The sequence below is a fragment of the Rhinichthys klamathensis genome, unplaced genomic scaffold (genome assembly GCF_029890125.1).
Source record: "Rhinichthys klamathensis goyatoka isolate OS25496 unplaced genomic scaffold, OSU_Roscu_1.1 h1tg000008l_1, whole genome shotgun sequence".
Lineage (NCBI taxonomy): Eukaryota > Metazoa > Chordata > Actinopteri > Cypriniformes > Leuciscidae > Rhinichthys > Rhinichthys klamathensis.
The window spans coordinates 477,501-501,444 of NW_026606561.1; the positions used below are offsets into that span (position 1 = coordinate 477,501).

General features: G+C 37.2%; 2 protein-coding genes across 4 annotated transcripts in view; one reads left to right on the top strand and one right to left on the bottom strand.

Annotated features, from left to right (window-relative positions):
- Positions 1–16,448, top strand: part of ece2a (endothelin converting enzyme 2a) — a 96,529-nt gene extending 80,081 nt beyond the window's left edge. For 2 of the 3 annotated variants that reach the window (XM_056260240.1, XM_056260231.1), the window contains one exon: positions 15,862–16,258. In XM_056260240.1, coding sequence (XP_056116215.1) covers positions 15,862–16,149 — 288 coding nt within the window. In that variant the 3' untranslated portion in view covers positions 16,150–16,258. The other variant, XM_056260237.1, reaches the window with a different exon arrangement.
- Positions 1–23,944, bottom strand: part of eif4e2 (eukaryotic translation initiation factor 4E family member 2) — a 139,607-nt gene that overhangs the window by 10,184 nt on the left and 105,479 nt on the right. The window lies entirely within an intron of this gene.

Here is a 23,944-nt window from a genome sequence, read left to right on the forward strand (position 1 = left end):
ATTTATGCAATTATGCATCACAGCGCAAAAAGCGTCCAAACCCCTCATTTCTAAATCCAGGCCACAGTCTCCTGGCCTGCGGACAAATCAGACGTGCTGAGTGCAGTATTATCAGAGCCGGAGCGAGTCTAGCAAACCGTTCTGATGCTGAGTCCCACAACCTGCACTGACCGATCAAGACTAAACCTGAAAGCTTCACAACAATAGAGTGAACATATTGAAGTATATACTGTATTCTCCCTTGTGATTCAGTATGCAGTGCTAAATGTTTTGAGTATGCTACTTTATTGTCGCTTGTCTTAAATATGTTGCATATGCATTCAGCATTTGCCATCTGCAATAGTTGTCTCTTAATAAATGCAGTTATTTTGCATTATTAATAATTCAATTTTGTGTTTAGGTCTTAATTTTTGGCCCTCTAAAACAAGTCAAACAAAAGATGTTACAAATCAGAGTGGATATATCTTCATTGTAGTTTTGAGTAAAATTGTAGTTAGAGTAAATCCATTAAAGTACACATTTTTGGTCATATAATACCTTTTGATTACTCATTTATCATATTGAATTGAATAGGATAATTATGTACCATATTGATATAAAAATACAGAGAGAAAGAACATATATTCCATTCTTTGTATCAATAACATTTGCATTAAGCATTATATTCGTCAGGGTTTCCAAAAATGGAGTTTGTGAAGGAAATGCAGGGGGTTTGTGAGTTTAATGAAAAGCTAATCATTAAATAAATCATACAAATTTTTACATTTTTAAATAATCAAAAATATAATAAAAATGTGTTTGACAAAGGCCCTTTCCAAAGACTTTGCAATACAAGCGATGATTCTAATAATAATGAATGTGTTTGTCAGAAGTTGATTCGATAGCAATGTTGAGAAAAGTGAAATGATTTCTGTAAATCCACTGGTCAAATGCTTTGTGGCTAATTTTTCACGTCATTTTAATAGCATCCGATTGGTGGCTGGGCTTTCTGAATGTAGGCTATATAAGCGATATGCTTTTATAGAAAGGGAAATTTAAAACATGAAAAAGAATAATTAGGGAGAATCAATAAATTATGAATGATTTACTGCCATTGTGTGAATAATATGTAATCAAAAAAGTAACTGTAGTCTGATTATGAATATTTTAAAACGTAATTCATTTTTGGAATCTGATTACGTAATCCAGATTACATGTACTTGCATCACTTGCATTGTACAACTAGTAGTATAGCAGTATCATGCAATTTTGATGAATAAAACAAAGTTGCTGTTGGTTGCCTTGTAATCTCCAATCCCAGATGGCTTAATGTGTGATTCAGTTAAAGTGTTAATAAAGTGAGAAATGTTTTTGAGTTTCGTAATTAACAATGGCTGTGCGGTGCGATGTGAGCCAAAGACAGCAGCACCTTCTTTGCATTAAGACATGCTGTGATCTGGTTTTAACTCGAGGCGTTAGCCATAATGAGTGACTCATGGACTTCTGCTACAGCTGTGAGTTTGGTTAAGATGAGCAGTTTAGAGAACTGAGTTTATAAAGGTGAACGAGTTTACGTCATATTCGCTGAAATGCAAGAGAGGGCTGATTACATGTCAGTTATTTTTAACAGACTGTATCACAACCTTAAAGCTGAAGTGTGTGTTTTTTATGTGCCACTAACAAACTGAACTAAATAGCAAAATGATTGTTTCAAAAGGTTTCCTTAGCACTCATATGGTTGGACAAACTCATAGTCCAACCCCAAACTCACAAAATTGGTTACGCCAGTATTGCAGTGTCAGGTTAGATGGGATGTTTGAACAAACAGAGCAATGTTTTGATGATCTAAAAAATGACTATTTTTCAGGGTTCTGTTTTTATCATAGTTTTTGTCTTTTGATAAAAAGCGCCCTTTAAAATATATTCAGTTTTTCGTGTCATATTCCTTAATTCTAGTCAATTTCATTCTGACTCAAGTGTATTTGTTGACTATTATTGGATTATTTGAAATCATGTTCTTTCTAGATTTTTCTTCTTCAAAAACATTGTGAATGAATACACTAACATTCAAAGGGTTTTTGCTCAAGGCTGCATTTATTTGATCAAGAATACAGTAAAACAGTATCATTGTGAAATATTAGTACAATTTAAAATAACTTTGTTTTTTCTGTTTTAATATATATTTTAAATGTAATTTATTTACGCAATATATTAGTTATGCAAAGCTGAATTTTTTAAGCATCATTACCAGTCTTCAGTGTCACATGATCCTTCAGAAATCATTCTAATGTACTGATTTGCTGCTCAAGAAACATTTTTAGTATTATTATTACAATATTTTAGTGAATGTGTTAGTTTTCTATATAGGAATCCATAGGATCCATATGATTCTATGATGAACAGAAAGTAAAAAACAGCATTTATTTGAAATAGAAATCTTTTTTTAACAGAATAAAAGTCTTTACTGTCACTTTTAATCAATTGAATTCATCCTTGCTAAATAAAAGTATTAATTTCTTTTTTTTTTATCTTAATGACCCCAAACTTTTGAACTTTGGTGCATTATGCTGTATTTTTTTCCTCCTCATATTACATCAACGTTTTAATCAAAGCATTTATTCATCACCATGGCGCACAGTGTTGTGCATCACTCGTCTTCGTTATTACTGATGAAACCTTTTTGAGCATTTGTTGTCAGTAAATCCTTTAACGAGAGAATAATTAACACACTTCACCTTTAATGGAGAAGGATGAATAAATGACCTCATCACCTGTGCGGTTTCACACACTGTTAGTTTGATAATTGCGTCTGCTGGAAAATGTGGCAGCTCTCAGTGCGCCGTAAAGGATCTTGATTCCCAGAGGGCTGAGTGCTGATATGACAGCTGTTAGCACACTAGAAAGCCATCATTATAGTCTGTCCACAATGCTATGTGTTGGTTTTCTGCATACACACACATTCATGCCCTTCGCTGCTGGGCAGATGGTGGCTTTGAGCTCAGGGTCCTTGAAGGAGACATTCACGGCGGGGAAGAGAAAGAGCACCAGACAACGATATGAAGATGAGAGCATGCTGTTACTAATGCCCCTGGAGGATGCTGGGAGTTGCTTTGTTAAAGGACTTTCTGGCTGCTAACAAGCAGGAGGAAGATTCTAGGTCATAAAATTACACGTTTCCGCAACCTCACATGCCCGGCTCTGTGCACGGTTAGACCAAATTAAGTAGCGCTGATATCATTTTTTTTATTTCTGCGATTTTTCTGTCTCAACAATAACAATAAGTTAGGGTGAAAAAAAGTAAAATATGACCTATAAACAGTAATATTATCTGCCTTTTCGCCATCTTGGATACTTATGGAATATTGCAGTATTTATTATTAATTATTTATCTGTGCAGATCACTTTTTTTAAATGAGATCGGCCAATTCATACTTTGCAGTCACGTGACTACCATGGAAACCTGGCGGGCAACAAACAGGTATTTTCAACGTAGAGTCCTGTAGTTCCAGGTCTTATGGGTCTTTTAGTAGCTATCGAGTCTGTTAGCGAGCTAGCTGCATAACTATGGACTAGAAATAGGATTAACTCCAAGGTAGCTAAATTGTGTAAAGCAGACAAGGTTTTTTAAGATAATCGAGTAATAATTCCTCCGTAAATAATCTAGCTCTACTCTTGGGTCATCTCTGGTTCTCATTGAAAACCACACTCAAAAAAATATTTAACCCCAAAAGTTAAAACTTATGTATTTCAATTACATGTCAATTTTCCATCCAATTTAATCACATAAATCCAACGTAAAAGTTAGCATTTTATTTAAGCTTCACCATCATGTTCAGTTGACGTGAATGAATTAAATAGTTGTTATGTGAACCGATGAACTGTGATTTAAGATTATGTATTAAATAAACTTTACTCATTTCAAATACATTGATGTTATTTGCTTTATATAACTATCTTACATTTCCTTAATTCTATTGAATAACAGTCAAAAACATGTTAAATTTTCAAACATTTATTGTGTGCAATTGCTCCATAAGTCAAACATCCAGTCTGACAAAAAACAAAAAAAAAACAAGCAGGACATAATACAGCATTTTACAAATTAATGCAACTGTTTTAGTTTTATGCATCCTCACAAACTGTACTTTCTGTGGTTATTACTCATGTTACACTTATTAGTTTTAAACCTGTGTGCCAAGTAACAGGGATCCAAATTTCAACATCAAACATTTTCAAGGTTAACATTTTGATACTGCATAGTACAGTAATCTATTTGTGCTTTCTTCTAATTAACAATACATTGTATGGGTCAAAATTATCGATTTTTATTTTATGCCAAAAATCATTAGGATATTAAGTAAAGATCATGTTCCATGAAGATATTTAGTAAATTTCCTAAATTCCGCACAATCGCAAACATAAATGGACAACTTTAAAGGCATTTTTCCCTAACAAACCATACATTACATGAAAGCTAAATAAATATGCTTTCCATTGATGTATAAAACTCAAGTTAAAAAAAATGTACCCATGTGACTGGTTTTGTGGTCCAGGGTCATAGAACATATAACACAGTTTCACATTTAAAAATTTAGGCCAGAACTAATTGTCCTACTCACTGCTGAACTCGGTGTCAGCTCTCTGAAGCTGAATTTCAGCAGAACATAAAAAACCTGAGGCCAAGAAGAACCGTTCTTGGCTATAACAGTCTCGGCCTTGCTGCAAAACGAGTCATGAGATAAGTTCCTGGACTAAGCCAATAGTACAAGGGCTAACATCTCTCGTGTCAAGAGTATCAGAGCTACAAAAGCAGGAATGGTGCATTGTTGGAGTTAGTGTCATCAGTCCGTTGAAAAATTCCTTTCAGGGCATCCCTGTCTTAACAGTTGAAAATGTTTTCAATCTCCCTTCAGTTGTTGGAAACATCTAGGCAAGAAGTGAATGTCCTATTCACTGAATTTTTTTAAGAGCATGAACCTTTGGGGAAAGTTTGCTGCCATCCAAATTCATCAGTACCTTTTAAAAGAATTCAAACGTGAGTTTGAGACTTGAGGCTAGCTTAAGTTGAGAGCGTGGATCAGTCTGAACAGCATTACCAATCCAAAGGAAACACTCTTTAAGTGCTGTATCACTACTCCAACATCCTCTGGCTCCTCCTCAGCACCAACACCTTTTTTACGGATCACAAAAAGCCCCAGAATGGTCTCTGAAATTTCTCTCTCAGCTTATTCAGGATTGCAGTCCTAAGCCAAAAAACAAACAAATAATAATTAAACAATTAACACTGATAAACACTGATTATAGTATACACTCACCGGCCACTTTATTAGGTACCCCATGCTAGTAACGGGTTGGACCCCCTTTTGCCTTCAGAACTGCCTCAATTCTTCGTGGCATAGATTCAACAAGGTGCTGGAAGCATTCCTCAGGGACTTTGGTCCATATTGACATGATGGCATCACACAGTTGCCGCAGATTTGTCGGCTGCACATCCATGATGCGAATCTCCCGTTCCACCACATCCCAAAGATGCTCTATTGGGTTGAGATCTGGTGACTGTGGAGGCCATTTTAGTACAGTGAACTCATTGTCATGTTCAAGAAACCAATTTGAAATGATTAGAGCTTTGTGACATGGTGGAAGTAGCCATCAGAGGATGGGTACATGGTGGCCATAAAGGGATGGACATGGTCAGAAACAATGCTCAGGTAGGCCGTGGCATTTAAACGATGCCCAATTGGCACTAAGGGGCCTAAAGTGTGCCAGGAAAACATCCCCCACACCATTACACCACCACCACCAGCCTGCACAGTGGTAACAAGGCATGATGGTTCCATGTTCTCATTCTGTTTACGCCAAATTCTGACTCTAACATCTGAATGTCTCAACAGAAATCGAGACTCATCAGACCAGGCAACATTTTTCCAGTCTTCAACTGTTCAATTTTGGTGAGCTCTTGCAAATTGTAGCCTCTTTTTCCTATTTGTAGTGGAGATGAGTGGTACCCGGTGGAGTCTTCTGCTGTTGTAGCCCATCCGCCTCAAGGTTGTGCGTGTTGTGGCTTCACAAATGCTTTGCTGCATACCTCGGTTGTAACGAGTGGTTATTTCAGTCACTGTTGCCCTTCTATCAGCTCGAACCAGTCTGGCCATTCTCCTCTGACCTCTGGCATCAACAAGGCATTTCCGCCCACAGAACTGCCGCTCACTGGATGTTTTTTCTTTTTCGGACCATTCTCTGTAAACCCTAGAGATGGTTGTGCGTGAAAATCCCAGTAGATTAGCAGTTTCTGAAATACTCAGACCAGCCCTTCTGGCACCAACAATCATGCCACGTTCAAAGTCACTCAAATCAACTTTCTTCCCCATACTGATGCTCGGTTTGAACTGCAGGAGATTGTCTTGACCATGTCTACATGCCTAAATGCACTGAGTTGCCGCCATGTGATTGGCTGCTTAGAAATTAAGTGTTAACGAGCAGTTGGACAGGTGTACCTAATAAAGTGGCCGGTGAGTGTATATATATATATATTCATATATATTTATTTATATATACAATGTGTAATTAGTTATTAAAAAAAATAAAATGCAGATTACCTCACCTTGTCTGCAATTGCCATAATGTGTGATATCTTCTGTCCAGAAGCACCACCTTTGCTGTTGAAAACCTCGAGTAGATTTAATGTATGTCCAGCTGCGCCAAGAACTTTGACAGAAGTGGCACAGTTGTTATCCTGCATTTATCTGAAAAAAAGGGAAATAAAGATGGGCATGAAATACAGGTCTACTGTGGAGGAATTCATAGTAATTTATGCTTGTGTAATTATCAATAACACTTACCTAATTTACTGTGAACAGTGCAGGCCACCTGGTTTGTAAATCAGACACCAATTGTCCTAAAAGTGCAAAGACAATTACTATATACACAAGGATGCCTGAACCTAGCCTCAAAATGCCCATGTTTAAGCTTAGAATGTTTCAATAACTCATACCTACTGGATAATTCTGTGCCTCACACTTTACATTGCCACATTCCCAAAACTCTCATATCTGAAATTCAAAAAAAGAGAGAAAACAACAGACATCACACTTTTGCAAAGAAATTAAACAAGTCAAGATTAATTTTATTACAAAGAATAAAATACATATACCATAATTGAGTGATTGTGCCAAACCGGAACCAGAAATGTTGGAATGTTGTCGATGAGGACTCTGAAATAGCAAAGACATGTAGGTTTTTTATTTTTATTTTTTGTAAAAATATTACAACTCAGCATGAAAAAAATAAAAAAATAAAGCATGCTCCACTTAATGGAATCCTATAAACCTTTGCATGTAGATAACTTTCATATACGGTCGATTAAGTATGCTTGTGCAAAGTTTTGGCATTTTCAAAGGGTTTTTCACGCAATGTAAAATGTACGTTAGGCCTAACGTTAACTTACGTCGAGATGACAAGTTGTTATAAAAATAACGCACATATGGTCAGTCGACCGTAGACCTATATCTTAAAATGATCAAAATTACAAATATTTTTCAAGATATTTGTTTTAACGAGAAATCCTATACAATTGTACCTGTATTAACCTTCAAACAGGCCTAACGTTACGTTCGATTGACTGATTGTACAAAGTAAAATGCAAGTCGAGATCACGGAGACGTTATCAAAAATCATACGTGTAATCTGCCTAAATGCAAAAATGATGCACATAGTCAGTCAACAATAAATCTTTAAAAAATATCAGTTAACGTTAATTTACTCTTTATATAGGCTAACGTTAACTGGAAAGGCCGAAAAAGTTAATTCGTCTGAAGTGCAGTCACGGCGAAACTAAGATATTTATTAAATCAGATCGATTAAATTATACAAATAGTTGATGTTGAAGTCCAAATCATTTATAAATATAGAAAATCTCTTACCTTGTCGAGTATTCCACATCTGTTCACGCAAATCGTTGTTGTCGAGTCTTGTATTGCGCCTCCAACGACTTGCTGGTTGCCGCCTTCAGAGTGGTTTTTTTTTTACTCTAGTGCGCATGCGCAACATCTGAATTTTCCCCTTACGGCCACAAATCAAGTATAGTGTATGTAATTTGATCAATTTGGACTTGGATCCATTACATTCATGTTGTGTAAGAGTAATTCGCACCAATAATGGTTATTTTATACATTTTTAAATAAATTGTATTTAAATTGTTTGCTTAAATTCAATTAGTGGCAAGAATAATTTTTTTGAGTGCATAGATATCACAAACCTCAAAACACCAACTTTTGTATAGTAAAACTGGCGACGTCCTGGCAAGATCCTTGATTAGTTTACTGGGTTTCGTTGCTGGAGAACGACGTTCTTGCCCGCCAGCCAGTACTTGTGACGTCACGTGCAAAGTATGAATACCAAACCACAACCATCCAGTCAATTCCCCATGGACAAAATCACATTTTTCTTCGAGAAGCTATTACACTCATTCTATTTCGCGTCATTCGTTGATTCATTCATCACAACTTCCATTTCATGCTGACTTTAAAGATCCCATCAAATCAAAATTTGTGTTTTGTGGCTTTTAGTAACATTACAAGGATTGCTACTTAAATTTGTTGTGTAATGACAATAAAAGAATCAATTAATCAGGTGATTATTAGTATTATTTTTTACATTCATTTAGCAGATACTTTAACCGGAGCCAACAATGTTCATAGTACACAATGACAACTTTAATGCATAAGATAATTCACTTTTAGCATACATAATGCAACATATCCAACTCACTAGCAAGTAGGAAGTCATGCATTATGATGTAAATAAAGCCTAATGGCTATTAAACTAGGGGTAAAACTTTATTTCGATGGTCCACTTTAGACATACTAACTCTATATTCACACCAGGAAAGTCTGATAGTTCACTTGCTTTGGTCCGGACCAAATAATTTTTTTTTTTGGTACGGTTCGCTTTCACACTGCTCTTTTTGCAAGTGAACCAAAATTTGTAAACAAAACCACACTTGTGCTAAGGTCGTCCATTCATTGGACAAGGATTCTCAAGTAGGGAAATCAGGAAGTGCAAAAAAAGGCTCAGCATGGAGATATTTCGTACTGCAATATTTGTTATTTTACAAATTTTGTGTTATTCTGTACAAACGCAATATGAAGAAACTGCGCAGAAGACGGATAAGGTATAAAGTTTTCATTCATAGAGAGGGGCTATGTTCACACATTCAAATAATGAGATTCTTATACTGCTAACAAGTGCTGTCAATGTTAACGCTGCGATTAAGTTTGTCCAGTTTAACGCAGCATCATCCTTATATCGTTACATTATATGAACTGCAAAAGCTTTTTTTGCATCTATGCGCGATTAGACTAAAGAGAACGCGCTGTATGTGAATGTCCTGATGCACACACTCATTCATTCCATTCCAATGACGCACACACAACGCGCAGAAAGACGCACAACAGTATCGTGTGGCCAGACAGCGCGCCGGAATGGAATTCTCTTTCGCACTTGAACAACAATAGCACACACCATTATGCCAAAATCTCCGACTACGGAAGCCTTTTAACTCAAAGGCGCAGTGCTTTCTTGCAATTGGGTCGGTTCATGTTCACACCGTAAACGAACCGTACCAGAATTCGTTGGAACCGTACCGAGACCACCTCTTCAGCTGGGTCTCGGTTCGGTTGTTTGGTCCGCACCCGAGTTCGATTGCTGTATTCACACCTGCCCAAAAGGTCCGCACCAAGGGGGGAAACGAACTAGAGTTCGATTCAATCGAACCAAACAAGCCAGGTGTGAATACACCCACTTTGCAGCTACATGTCAGCTAACTCTCATTAGAGTATTAGTAGACTGTCTGCTTAATATCTGCAAACACTTTATTGTGATGCTCCCCCAACAGACATTCTACTGACTATAAGTAACTTTGCAAGTACATTTCTCAACTTATTCCACTAACCCAAACCTTAACAGCATAACCTAACAGTTTACAGTCTAATAATACTCTAATGAGAGTTAGTCGACATGTAGGCTAGTTGCAAAGTTACTTATAGTTGACCTATGTCTAAAGTGGACCATCGAAAATAAAGTGGAACCAAAAAAGGGACATTCCACTTGCTATGTCCCGCACAAATCCTTTTTCAATTGGACATTTGACAACACATGGAAATAAACTGAATTTATGGGTCTTTAAAAAAAATCGGTGTAAATAAAGCATCTATGAAAAAAAAAAAAAAACATCTATAAAGTTGCAGCCTGCCCTCCATGCTGTGTTTCAAAATAACAAACCTTACCAAACAAACTCTTTATCTCTCACACACAAATCCCCTGTCAGCCTTTCCCAATTTGCAGCCCAATTTTTTTTTGTGTGCAAGTTTCCTCAGCAGTCAGCAGTTCTTCATCCAATTAAAGACAAAACAAAACACCAGAAAAAGTGCACTAGGGGAAGGGCAGCATACTAAATAGGTACCATTTAGTATGCAAGATTAGGATTAGTGTGACCCAAAATCACAATGTACAAAACATTGAATGTTTTATTCAACTAAGAATCCTTAAAAAAAAAAAAAAAAAAGTATAATGGTGTCCACAAAAATATTAAGCAGCACAATTGTTTTAAATTTTGATTTAATAAGAAATGTTCCCTGAGCAGCAAATCAGCATATTAGAATGATTTGGATTAAATAGAATGATACTGGAGTAATGGTGCTGAAAATTCAGCTTTGCATTACAGGAATAAATTACATTTTAAAATATTAAAAGACAAAACAGTCATAAAGTTTTACTATTTTTTTGTGAGCATAAGAGACTTGTTGCAAAAAATACCTAAAATAAAATAAAAATATTGCCGACCCCAAACTTTTGAACACCAGTGTACTTTCAAAGCTTTTAGCATGTTTTGCGCCTCTGTTGTGCTTTTGTACAAATTGAGTTAAATGGCTGTCATCAGACGCCTATAGAAGTTGTCATCGAACAACTTCTATTTAAAAACTCGTATTAATACCAATATTCATTTTAAATCAAGGCCATAGTATGACTGGCTCTTGTTTCAGATGGCTATAAAACGTACATTAAGTTAACAACAGATCATAGTTAATAGCAGTGTGTAAATATTGATAACTGTAGACAAGACATTAATAGTCACTGGTTTAAATGTGCTGTTTTTGATTCTCCGTAATGATGGCTTTGGACAAGAACCTTAATGCGCCATTAACCAGAGTGTTTTGAACTTCAGGTTAGATGTAATTGTTGCAGGACCCATAAGAGCAGAAGTGTGATGCTGACATCATACAGTAAGTGGAGCAAGATAATTATTATAATGACAACAGTAATTCTACAGATGAGGTCAGCTTATATTAAAGAAAACCCTCCCTTTCTTTTAACCACCACTTTCTCATTCAGATGTCATGTCTGATAGAACGCATGTCTTTCCCACGTTCATTCTTATGTCTTTTTGTGTCAAAGCAAAACAAAAAACAACAACAAACCAAAGGCGCATTGACGTATGGCTGTAATGTGTGTGATCCAGGGTTTAGCGTTCACCTTGAGACTGGTTTGGTGTCAGAGGGTCATAAATCAGAGAGAGAGAGATCAATAAACCTGATCATTAGTCTCATCAGCTGCTAACGGCGAGCTGAGATCATCTGATTCGCGGTAAGATCTGGCACTTCACCCAGGAGAAACTGTTTGTCATGTTCACTGTTTCATGCTGGGACGCTACTGGCGAAGAGAAGCAACCGTGGTTTTTACTGTCACAGGATAAGCAGCTCTGCTTGCTTTTACATATGAAATGGACTAGAAATAGGAAGAGTGATCCTAAATTTTTCAGTTGTAGTCTTTTTAAAAAGGCATCTGAAATAATAAACTAATTGCAATGTAGATTTGTCAAAAATATTGATTTTTCAATACTTAAATATCTTAAACGCTTCCTATACTCATTTGCGCTTTCTCGCTCTCTCATCTCTCCGACAGCAAGTTGACACACAAACTAGTTTCATTTGCTCCTGATGAATATTGTTGATGTTACAGGGCTTGAATTTCATTTTACTCACTCCCGCAGATTTTGTGCTAAAACCCGCGCACATTAAGTCGCCTCTCAGTACCTAATTGAGTTATTTTTCACTGCTTTTTGCACTTAAACAGTCAAATACACAGAAAATAATGTCAAAATGCCGATCTTGGCGAGTATTCACGTAAACACAGTTAGCTGTGTTTTAAATGAACGTAAACAGTTGAGAAAGAAAACGCATGTATAACAGTATAATGGGTCTGTGTGTCAGGTCTTAAAGTGACAGCAGCCTATACCTGCTGCCAAATTATGAGAGATTAAAAATATGGCAGTTTTCCCCCATGGTATCAATGTCAAAATTGTGGCTTATAACTTTGGAAAACCACTAGCCACAGTGGCTTGTGAGCAAAAAGGTTAATGGCAAGCCCTGCTTCCGTCCAAAGTTGCGAATTAAACTTGTGCATGAACAAAATCACATAATGCAGTAATATCACATAAAACATTTGCAAATAAAGCACTGTTTCCATCCCATGCCTTCGAGAGAACAAAATCGTCACGTCCTGGGATATCGGCACAAAATATCTGTAATAAAAATAGATGTTGCAACCGGGGAAGCTACTGTGGCATTTTTTTTTTTTTTTTTTTTTTTACATCATAAATTATTTGCACCTCAGAGCACGCAGACGAAATGCAATAAATGCTGTCATGTTATCTTGCATTTGGAGGTGGATGCCTGGTGTTTGGGAATGCAGTCATGTGAGAACTCTTCTGGGAGGTCATTATACTAAATCATTCTGATGACAGACTTTGACTCAGGCATTTCAGAATGAACAAACCAACATTTGAGATGCGGTACAATGAAAGTAGTCCACTGGTTTTATCCAGATATCCAAGCACATCCTCTGCTGATGTAAAGTATTGTGTTGCCCATCGAGGGATTTACTTTGGTAAATGTGTTTCCATCGTCGTTTATGGGCATGTTCCAAAATTCACATACAAACAGGTGGATGGACACACAGCCCTTGAGGTCAAACCTGGTGCAACACATCTTGATTTGCCGTATTTGAATTGAATGAGATACAGCAGAAGGCAAGATTTTGAGTGAATCATGACACACTCTACATTTTGTATGGGCTATAATGTTATTATACTTTTTTGGAGTTCCACAGAAGAACGAACCCTTTAAGAATCAAAACTCATAGTTTAAGCACATCAGTCTAGGATTAACTAGAAAATATTTATTTTAAACTGGGAGAAAGACTGTGATATTCTTTTCATTCCTGAATAAGTTTTAAGTGGAAGTCTGGAAGTTTCTCTCTCTCTATTCTCTCTCTTTCACACTCTCAGATTCCATGAAAGTGTGAATTATTAATTTCTTCAGGCAGATGAAGAATGGGTGGCAGGGGCATGTGATGCACTCACACTCATGCACACTAACCAATACACACAAACACTCCAACATGCTCATGGGCACAAATACACTACCGTTCAAAAGTGTGAGCTCAGTATTTATTAATATATAATTAATATTTGTATTTAACAAGGATACATTAAACTGGTCAAAAGTGACCGTAAATACATTTATAAGGTTATAAGGATTTTTTTTTTTTTAAATAAATGCTGTTCATTTGAACTTCCTATTCATTTAAGTATCCTGAAAAATTTATCACAGTTTCCACAAAAAAAAATATTAAGCAGCACAATAGTTTTCAACATTGATTATTATAAGAAATATTTCTTGATCATCAGTATAGCATACTAAAATTATTTCTGAAGGATCATGTGACACTGACGACTGGACTTCGCACCATTACAGTTTTGACTGTATTTTTAAGCAAATAAATTCAGCTTTGGTGAGCATAAAAGACTTAAAAAATAAAAAAAATCTTATTGACCACAAACTTTTTATCAATAGTGTAAACATACATACTCATAAACACACACTTTAAGTACAAAACCACTGGGGTCATATTGTTTTTAAATAAAGTTTTCTATAAAAACTAAATACTTGCCGTAAACCTACAACTACAAATTAGCAGTTTTAGATTAAAAAAATCTTATTTTTACTTTTGAGAATGTCCCTTGATGTCTTCAAATGGTGATTTTAGCATACTTTGATACATTTTGGAGACAATTTTGTCCATAAAGTAAACCTACAGCTAGTAAACCCATATACACACACTCAAAACGTAGCTGTAAGGTACATTACTGTGCATTGCATTTTTCTCCTGGCTGCATCTGTGAGAGGTTTTTTAAAGAGAAATCTGCAACTTCCGTCCCCCATAGAGAATCAGCATATAATTCATTAAAAATGTGATTTCAGTTGATTCTATCAAAGGTTTGGCATTGGTGGCAGTGAATATTAAGGAAATATTTTTTAAACACAAGATCACATCGAAATTACACAACGAATGTATTACAATGTTTGTCATAGTATTTTAAAGGGACAGTTTATCCTAAAAATGAAAATTAAGTCATTATTTACTCACTCTGGAATTCTAATTTTGTATGCCAGGGTTCCTCAAATCTTGCCCTAGAGGGCCAATGCCTTGCAGAGTTGAGCTCCAACCCTGAACACATCAAACACACCTGAGCAAGCTAATCAAGGTCTTTAGGATCACTAGGAAATCACAGGTGAGTTTGATCAAGGTTTGAGCTAAACTCTGCGGGGCGGTGGCCCTCCAGGACCGGATTTGAGGAACCCTGCCCTTCTTTCTTTTTCTGACCACTAAAGGAGAAATCTTAAAAAATGCCCTCTCGCGCTCGTCCATATAATGGTAGTGAACAGCGACCAGCATCAAACTTTAAAACAAGATGCAAACGTATCACAGAATGATCCCAGGCGACACGTGGTGTATAGTCCAAATGTTCTGGGGTTATATGATTGGGTTTGGTGAAAAACAAACTGAAATTGAATGTATTATTTAAAGAAAATCCGGTAGCACTTTATTTTACAGTCCTGTTCCGCATGTACGTACTTATTATAGCAATTACAATAACTGGGCTATAACTAGGTACTAAACCTGAACCTATCCTTAAACCTAACCTAACCCATGTAGTTACATTACCAGTGCTTTCTTGGGTAGTAGTACACATAGGCCTTCTGTAAGATAAAGTGTAACTGAAAATCCTGACCTTGACTTTTTGTCTTCTGTGCACAGCTATGCGACGTGTGCGTTCATGAGAATATTAGCACTGCAGTTGACTTTTCTTCACTGAGTTGATTGAATATCAAGACTGGCACTCTAGTTGTCTGATGACAGTTGACAGATGTGAATACGATAAGTTCTTGTTGTGACGAAGACAATGGATATATTCACCTCAGAGAAGAAGGTACGTGGATTGTAATTCATGTTGTGTTTTTCTTAGTCTTGATTTCTCACAAATCGTGTGCTTTCGTCGGAGTGAACTGTGGTGCTTATAGAATTTCATGAACACTAGTGTCGCACAGCCGTGCACAGAAGACTAACGGCCAAGGTCAGGATTTTCTTTAAATAACACATTCAAATTCTGTTGTTTTTAGACCCTATCGTATACCCCAGAACACTTGGAATGTACGGTATGTGTCGCAGTTTTTTAAAAGTTTGATGCTGATCGCTATTCACTGCCATTATATGGATGAGTGTGAGCGGGACTTTTCTTTTTTCAAATTCTCCTTTTGTGATTTGAAAAAGATACGGCATGAACAACACCAGGGTGAGTAAATGTTGATTTAATTTTCATTTTAGTTTTAGTTAGATTTAATCCAATTCCACTTGTGTGGGCAGCGTGTGGACTTGGGGTGTGCAGAAAATGTTGATATTTATAAAAAAAGATGTAACAATGACAATAATGTAGGTAATGCTCATAATAATTATAGTAATCAGGTGATTTGTTTTGCCCCGCAGGTCAGTCGTGTTTTGAAACCCGGAGGCCGTTTCATCTCTGTTACATTTGCGCAGCCACATTTCCGTAAGAGACTCTACGCTCGAGCAAAGTACGACTGGTCTATCAAGCACTATCACTATGGCAGCAGCTTCCACTACTTCCTGTATGTTCTCACTAAAGGGGAGGAGCTTAGCCCAGAGGATGCGGCACTGGAGAAGAGACTGCTCCAGGAAACTCAGGCTTCACCCACGGGTGTCACATTTCAGGAAGTGGATTCTGAGGACTTCCTAAATAACATTGGATTATAGGGACTTGTACAGCATTTGTCAATCAAGAGACTGCTGACCGAAGTTGCACATACTTCTTCATGAATTTTTTTATGCTCCTATCCTTCGTTCACCCAAAAATGACGAATCTTTCATTTAATAGTTTTCTCACCCATGTTGTTCCAAATTCATCTTTCTTTCATGGAAGATGTTTCTTTTTTCTCTTTTTTACTTTTAATCTACTTTTGTGTTCCAGGGAGGAAATAAAGTCATACAGGTTTTTGAAACAACATGTGTTTGAGTAAATGATGACAAAAATTTATTTTTTTGTTGAACTATCCCTTTAACAGTTCGCTGGCCTTCTTTTTTTTAAACAGGATCGCTCTGTTTATCTGGTGACGTTAAAAAACGCTTCAACTTCCCTTTTAGATCCTGTGAACTTTTGAAATGCCATGTTTGACGTTTATGCCACTCTGTATCGGTTTTGAGTTGGTTCGATACATTGGCTTGGAACGACAATAAGCTTGTAAACAAATATCTTGTCTGTTTTTTAAAAGCTTTTCATACCATGCTTTTGTAGGACTCTTTCACGTACAGTTTAACTCTATTTTGCATTCTCTCTCTCTCTCTGCCCTATTTCTCTGTGCGATTGTGTTGATTGGAATGACAATGTTGAGTGAACTGTGCAGAGACAAATCTGTCACAAAAGCTTCTCAAACAACAAATAAACAGACAGAAAGAAAACAAACAACCCTGCTGTGTGCCACAATATGACAGACGTGTATGTGTGTGTGTGCGCGCGCTGCTTTGGATGAGGAATGGCTGCAGTGAATCGGAGGAGGCCATTAATAAACCAGAAATCATCTATTTTTAATTTTGCTCTGGAATGTAATTACAGTCTATTTTTAAGACTTGAGGAAGGTGCCTGAATTTCAGAACAGCTTCCTGTGTGCCAATGTGAACATAGATTGAAATGTTACACTGTGATTTTTAATAGTAAATAGAGGAAAGTTAGTCTTGAATCAGGGGAGCCCAAAGCATATTTAAACCCACTTTATGTTGTGAATGTTTGCCACGGCATTACTAGGTGGTTGCTAATATGTCCCAAGTGGTTCCTAGGTGGTTTCTTCATAAGCCATCTCCAAGTATGATATTTTTATTCTTAGGTAAGTCTTAGGTAAATCTATGGGATTTTAAAATCCATTTTACTGTCTTACTGGGAAAATTGGAAGTTTGATCGCTTTGAAAAGTAATAGGAAGATCTTTCCTCCAAATAAAATTGCACAATTTGCGGAACTATTCATGTTCGTGTGGGATGAGTTATGCACCCAAATTAATACTTAAGTGATTGATTTTGAAGCCCTAACCCAGTGAAAAACTAATGGCAAACGCAAAATATACCAGTAGCAGTTTCATAAACTTTTAGTTCAGAGTTGATCATGTCCAGATTGAATGTATCACCTGTGAAAGCTGATGATGTAGTCACAGGTCTTTCCCCTTCACTGAAGCACTAAGAAATGACGTCAGGCCAGGGATGGTATCAGATGGCCGCTGGTATCGGGTGAGCCGTAGGTATCTGGTGTAGATTTATTCTGTGATGATCGTATCCTCACACCATGCTGTGTGATGGTTCTTCAGGAACTTATCGCTGCCTAAACACCACAAAGCTGCTGCGGAGAACAGGAGACCCTGATTAGTCTAATGGCTGATTATGTTTTGTTTACACCCTTGCAATGCAAACCCACATGCAAGTTTTACTTTATTTTGACATTCTTATGATCTTCAATAATGTTTTTTTGAATATTTGATTATGAGTAATTTCAGTAGTGTACTTGTAAGATATTTTCTGAGATGTTGGCTTGTCTTAGAGAAGAATGAAATCAGTCCTTGTATGGTGCTCACCAAATTTAATTGGATAATTTGGCTTTTAAATGTCATAAACAGTTGTTGTTACCTACAACAAAGCAACATTTCCGATGGATGGATGAGTAGATGGATGGATGGTTGGGCAGGCGATAGATAGATAGATAGATAGATAGATAGATAGATAGATAGATAGATAGATAGATAGATAGATAGATAGATAGATAGATAGATAGATAGATAGATAGATAGATAGATAGATAGATTGTAATCATCACTATTATTGCACCCACAAGAAATGAATCCAAAATGATAATATGTCCCTTCAATATCATTATTGTAAGATTGGGATCTGCCTGTTCAGGCTCATGTTTCTGTAGGGACAAATGTGTGTTGTTGTTCAGCTGGGGGGAGGGGTCAGGACACACGATTACATCATCATCCAGCAGCGGCAGCCGGCAACAGCATAGACCGTGGTATTGATAGCAGACACATAAACCCCTGCTCACAGCCGATCCACTGACAACACTAGGGTAAACATTTCACTAAGCTGCGTTGAGGACAGAGGTGCGCGACTGCGCGCGTGTGTGTGTGTGTGGGTGGGTGGGTGTGTGGGTTTGGTCACTACTGCTTTTAAGGTCAAAGCAGGGGTATTTTTGGATAAGAGGGCAGCACTTCAAAACCTAATTGATTTCATTTATTTGTTGAAAACAAACTGTTTACCTAACTCTTCTATCCCTGCATCTCTCTGTTATGTGTAGGATTATGTAATGAGTTTCAAAATCTAAATTGTAATGTATTTGTAGACTGATATGTGTTTTTCAATGGCCCATGCTAATGTTTAGAGAGCTGGGTGAGGAATATAATGCTAATATAGACATAATGACAACATAAATGTTTACAATATGTAATGTTTACAACTTTTACATTATTTTCTTAAAATTATCTAAATTCCGGAACTGATATAAGGGTGAAATACAGCTTCTATAAATTAACCAATCTCAGATGATGTATCCAAAATAGACATTTACATTTACATTTAGTCATTTAGCAGACGCTTTTATCCAAAGCGACTTACAACTGAGGACTAAACCTCAGTTGTAAGCGACTTACAACTGAGGACTATTTATAATACATATATTATAAATACTGAAAAAACTGACAACTCATGTATTTTAAATATTATATATCAGACTGTCACTGAGACTGCAGAAGAGCTGCAGGTTCTGGAACAACGTTCCTGTCATAGATCCAACTCTATTTCTAATCCATAAGCTATCCCTAAAATCAAAGCAAAATGATAGGATAATCATATGAATGTTAAGTCCCAAGCCAAGCCCTGAACCTAATCCTGAAATATGATTGGATATTGGAAATATTCCACCAGGACCGACCCGGATCCAACTGGTCTTGGATAATCACGATAAAGCGGAGCCACAGAGTAAATGAGAGTTTGAATTTGGTTTGCAATGTTTCCAAATTCCATTTGACCCCTTGCTTGTTATTTCCTGTTGTCTCTCTCCAATGCCTAATAAAAAGTAGATAAAAATGGACAAAATAAAAAAGAAGTTTTGCTTTATTTCAGTGCCATAATTTTCCGTATATTTATGGTTTATACGATCCAGTTCAAACACCTTCACTTTGACTCACAGTGGTGTTAAATGAGGATTTACTGCAAGATATAATTTTTTTTTATCATCTCTAATGAGGGAGATCAAAGTAAGGAGCACCAACTGAGAGCAACAAGCTGGGATGAATCAAAGACAATACTCTTAAATCAAATGTCTTTCTCACCGGCAGAGAGCTCATTCTTTGAGAATCTTAGAATGTCATCTCTCCCTCTTTCTCCCGTTATCACGCTGTCATTATCTGCCGAGAGTTGAGCTTTCCATATTGGGTCAGGCCACAGCGTGGCTCAGTCACTCCAGAGCTGCCGCGGGCCGCCTGTCTGTTCAGATAGTGTATCAGTAATCTCCAGCTCTGAGCAGCCTGTGTGAAGCGGTAAGGATTCCCCTGGGCATTGGAGCCATTCAGGAACACTGCAACAGCCATGAAGGTGTATTAATAGACTGAGATGGTGAAGCTGAGTGTCCTTGACTTCGGTTGAGTAACTGACTGATGGACTTTCTGCTGTGCGAGGACCTCGTCGAGTCTTTTCGAATCAACACGCACAGATATCGGGAGTCTGTGATGACCGCTGAGGGTTAAACTGAGGTTAAAAATCGTTTGAAATTTTACTGGCCAAACTTGAGCTTGGGTCAACTGGAGTTATAGAATGTTATCAGGATAGGATGAGTATTTGAGTTTTAATTGATTTAGGGTAAGCCTGACTTGTTTCCAGATGGATCCTGAGCCTCATTGCACTCATCGGACATGACAGACCCAAAGGTCACTCATGGGCGCATGACGGCACAGATCACGGATAAAAGCGATTGATTCTCTTGCGGTTGAATCACACACATTGTGTGTGAGTGTGTGTTGAAGCAAAACATCAATATTCCTGTGAAATTTAACTGCACTAGATGTTTCAGAGCGTTCGGTGTAAACATAGATTTATCCAAGCTGTTTGGAAGTAATAAATGAATAACCTCGCTCGCCAGAGAAAACCATCTGAAAGGACCCCTAACATCCTGATTGTGTTTTCAGTCTGATTACTGTTCGCCCAAAAATGAAAATGCTGTCATCATTTACTCGCTCTTATGTTGTTCCAAACCTGTATGAGTTTCTTTCTTCTGTTAATAACAAAAGAAGATATTTTGAAGAATGTTTACCAGAAATTTGACGATAGCCATTGACTTCCATGGTATTTTTTTCCTACTATGTACATGTCAGTAAATGGCTATACGGTCAACTCTTTGATTACCAACATTCTTCAAAATATCTTCTTTTGTGTTCCATAGAAGAAGAAAAAACTCATACAGGTTTGAAACAACATAAGGGCGAGTAAATCACAGACTTTTCATTTTTGGGTGAACTAGCCTTTTAAGGTGCCAGATCTTATATTAAAGGGAAAGTCAGATTACTGTAAACAAGTATTCCTGTAGCTCATAGTAGAGCATGATGCCAGCAACACCAAGGTCATGGGTTCAAGTCCCAGGGAATGCATGTACTGATAGAATATTTACCTTGAATGCAATGTAAAAGCGAATTGACACTGGACTAACAGACGCCAACCAACAGCAGCTGACATGTTCTGCAGGTTTTGTCGGATCAGTGAAGAAAGAAAGTCATACTGGTTTGGAATGACATGATTGTTAGTAAATGATGACATGGCATTTTCATTTTGGGGTGTACTATCCCTTTAAAGATTTCAAGGAAACCGTCAGATGATTTACCGTCAGTCTGCTTCATCAAGGCCTATAATCCATCTTCCAATGTCGATGTGCAGAGGTCCTAAAGTAAATGTAGCAGCACAGCTCAAAGCTCTCATGAGGCCTTATGCCACACGAACAGTCTCCCTGTCACCATGGCCGTGAGCTTAGCCTGAGATCAGTCTGAGCGTAATTACATGGGCATCAGCACTGGTGCCAAACTTCACTATGTCCTTTAGGAAATACAGGCCTGGAACGCTCTCTCCATATGGTTTCATTCTCATAGACAACTCCTACACTAAAGATGTGAGGAGACAACGGGCTGAACGAGGATTGCAGTTCTCTGACTGAGCTCCACGGTAAAATACGACCATCCTAACATGAATTATATGGAAGCATTTTCGGCAATTTTTGGAGCTGCTAGCAATAGCAAGTTAGCTTTGAAAGCATGAGATCCCACCCTTCCTTCAGAGCGTCTCTAAAGCCATGCCTTCTTCAAAACACATGAACACACATAGCAGAGTTTGAAAAAGTGTTTCGAGACCGCGTTAAACTACCTCATATCTCAGAGCACATAACATTACAATAATAATGAACATAAACAACTTAAAGAGCGCTGACCTGTACCACCTGACTGCTGCAGATTCATTTTGGCATTGATGATGTTGCCATTGAAACGCATAATTTCGAGTCACGAACCACTCTGAGTATAACGTCACAGGTTTCCATCTCTTCCAAATGACAGTAGTTACGATGTGAACGCAGCATAACCTCGTTGTTTTCAGGAGGAACTGTAAAAGGTGGCTGCTGTTTTGGTGCTCGGTGACTGACGTCTGTCTCTGCATAGCATGAAACGCACTGAAGACGTGTGATGTTTGTGTGAGCAGGGTGTGTGGCGGTATATAAATAGAAATACATATGTTGACAGGCAGGTAGGACATCGTATCATTGCATTCGGACGAAATGCAATGATTGGACAAACATTTTATGGTCCTACACCTTCCACCGACGATATATATATATATATATATATATATAAAACTAGAATTAGACCACTTAGTGATTGCTATCAGGATGTGAAGAGAATTTCAACCAGCATAACAAAAAAAAAATTCTGGAACAAATCACATACACTGCCTTTAATATTTAATTAGACGACAACAGCTTGATCTGGTCATTTAAAACAGCATGTGCATCTTTTTAAGCATGTGACTACTTGTTTCATCATTTTATGGATAGTATTTGTCTTTTATATATGCTCAGCTGAGATGCAAACATCAAGTCTTGTTTATCAGTAGGCCTGTCTCTAAATGCAGATGGGTTCACCAGCAGACTGTGCATGTGTAGCGGGGCCTCAAAATCGATACGTGTCAGACTTGTTTACCTCTTTGTCATGCAGTCAAATGACGACAAAAATCCATATATGTATGTTCTTCCACCATTTATTAGTTCACCAAATACAGTGAAAATGGTATTTTAATATGCAATGATTCATTCTTAGAATGTCATGACATTTTTTGTCGCTTTTTTGCTTAATAAAATGATGTTCCATTATTGAAAAGTATTAAGGTTTCATGCACAACAAACCATAGTCAGTTTCCTTAGAATAATGGTACAAAACAAAGCAAAATAAATAAATAAAATAAAATCAACAAAAGAAACATAATGTCCAAAAACCTGTCAAGTGACAAGTTATTTGAAGATATTCGTAAACAGCGCAGTATTTCTAATATCGCCATTTTTCTAACAAATTCAACAAAGCTCAAGTCACAGTTTACGATTTCCATATAACAGTAGTTCAACACAGATGTGTAGGTGTGCAAAAAACCAGAGAAACATTCATTCATCAAGTCTTTAAAAAAAAAAACATCCCAACCAAACTGAATTATCCTCTCGCCCCTGTCTAAAGATTTTTTCTCTGAAATATAAACATCCTTGTTGATGAATCTTTAAGACGACATACTAGCATATCATTTTAAATAACAAATATTTAGATATAAAAATACAAATATGACTTTTTTAAAAAGAAGCGTGCCAGGGTATACAATTCATGGTGGCACCTCTGTTGGCACCGGAGTGAAGGTTCATGCAAAGAGATGGACACGACAAAAGAAATGAGGAGCTGATGAAAAAAAAAAAAAAAAAAAAATCTAAATACATAAAACATAAAAGGGCTTGGAAGAAACCAAGATGCATTCATGTTGGTTTAATTACACGAGGTGGTAATGCACAATGTTCCTCTGTGCTGTACTGATGATGTGAATCCGTGGCGCAGGTGCGCAAATCAGCTGCAGTGAAGGGCAAAACAATAGATCAGCAAACGACGCTTCAAAGACTATACGCTTCAACACCTTTGGGCATGTGTATGATAATATTCTCAATTTCTGAAAAAGAACATGATGCAAAATATAGCCAAAGAAAATATTCACATTGCACCATCCCTAGCCTACATATAGTTCAATTATCAATAATGGGAGCTCAATATATTTGTATTTGTGTGTGTGTGTGTGTTTGTGTGTGTGTGAGAGAGAGAGAGAGAGTGTGTGAAGTCTACATTGTCTCTAGCAGCAGTCGGATTGAAGTCGACGCTCAAGGCAGATTCCTGTGTGCGTGTGTGTGTGAAGGGCAAGGTCTTTGAGCAAAGATACTGTACAGCTATAGTA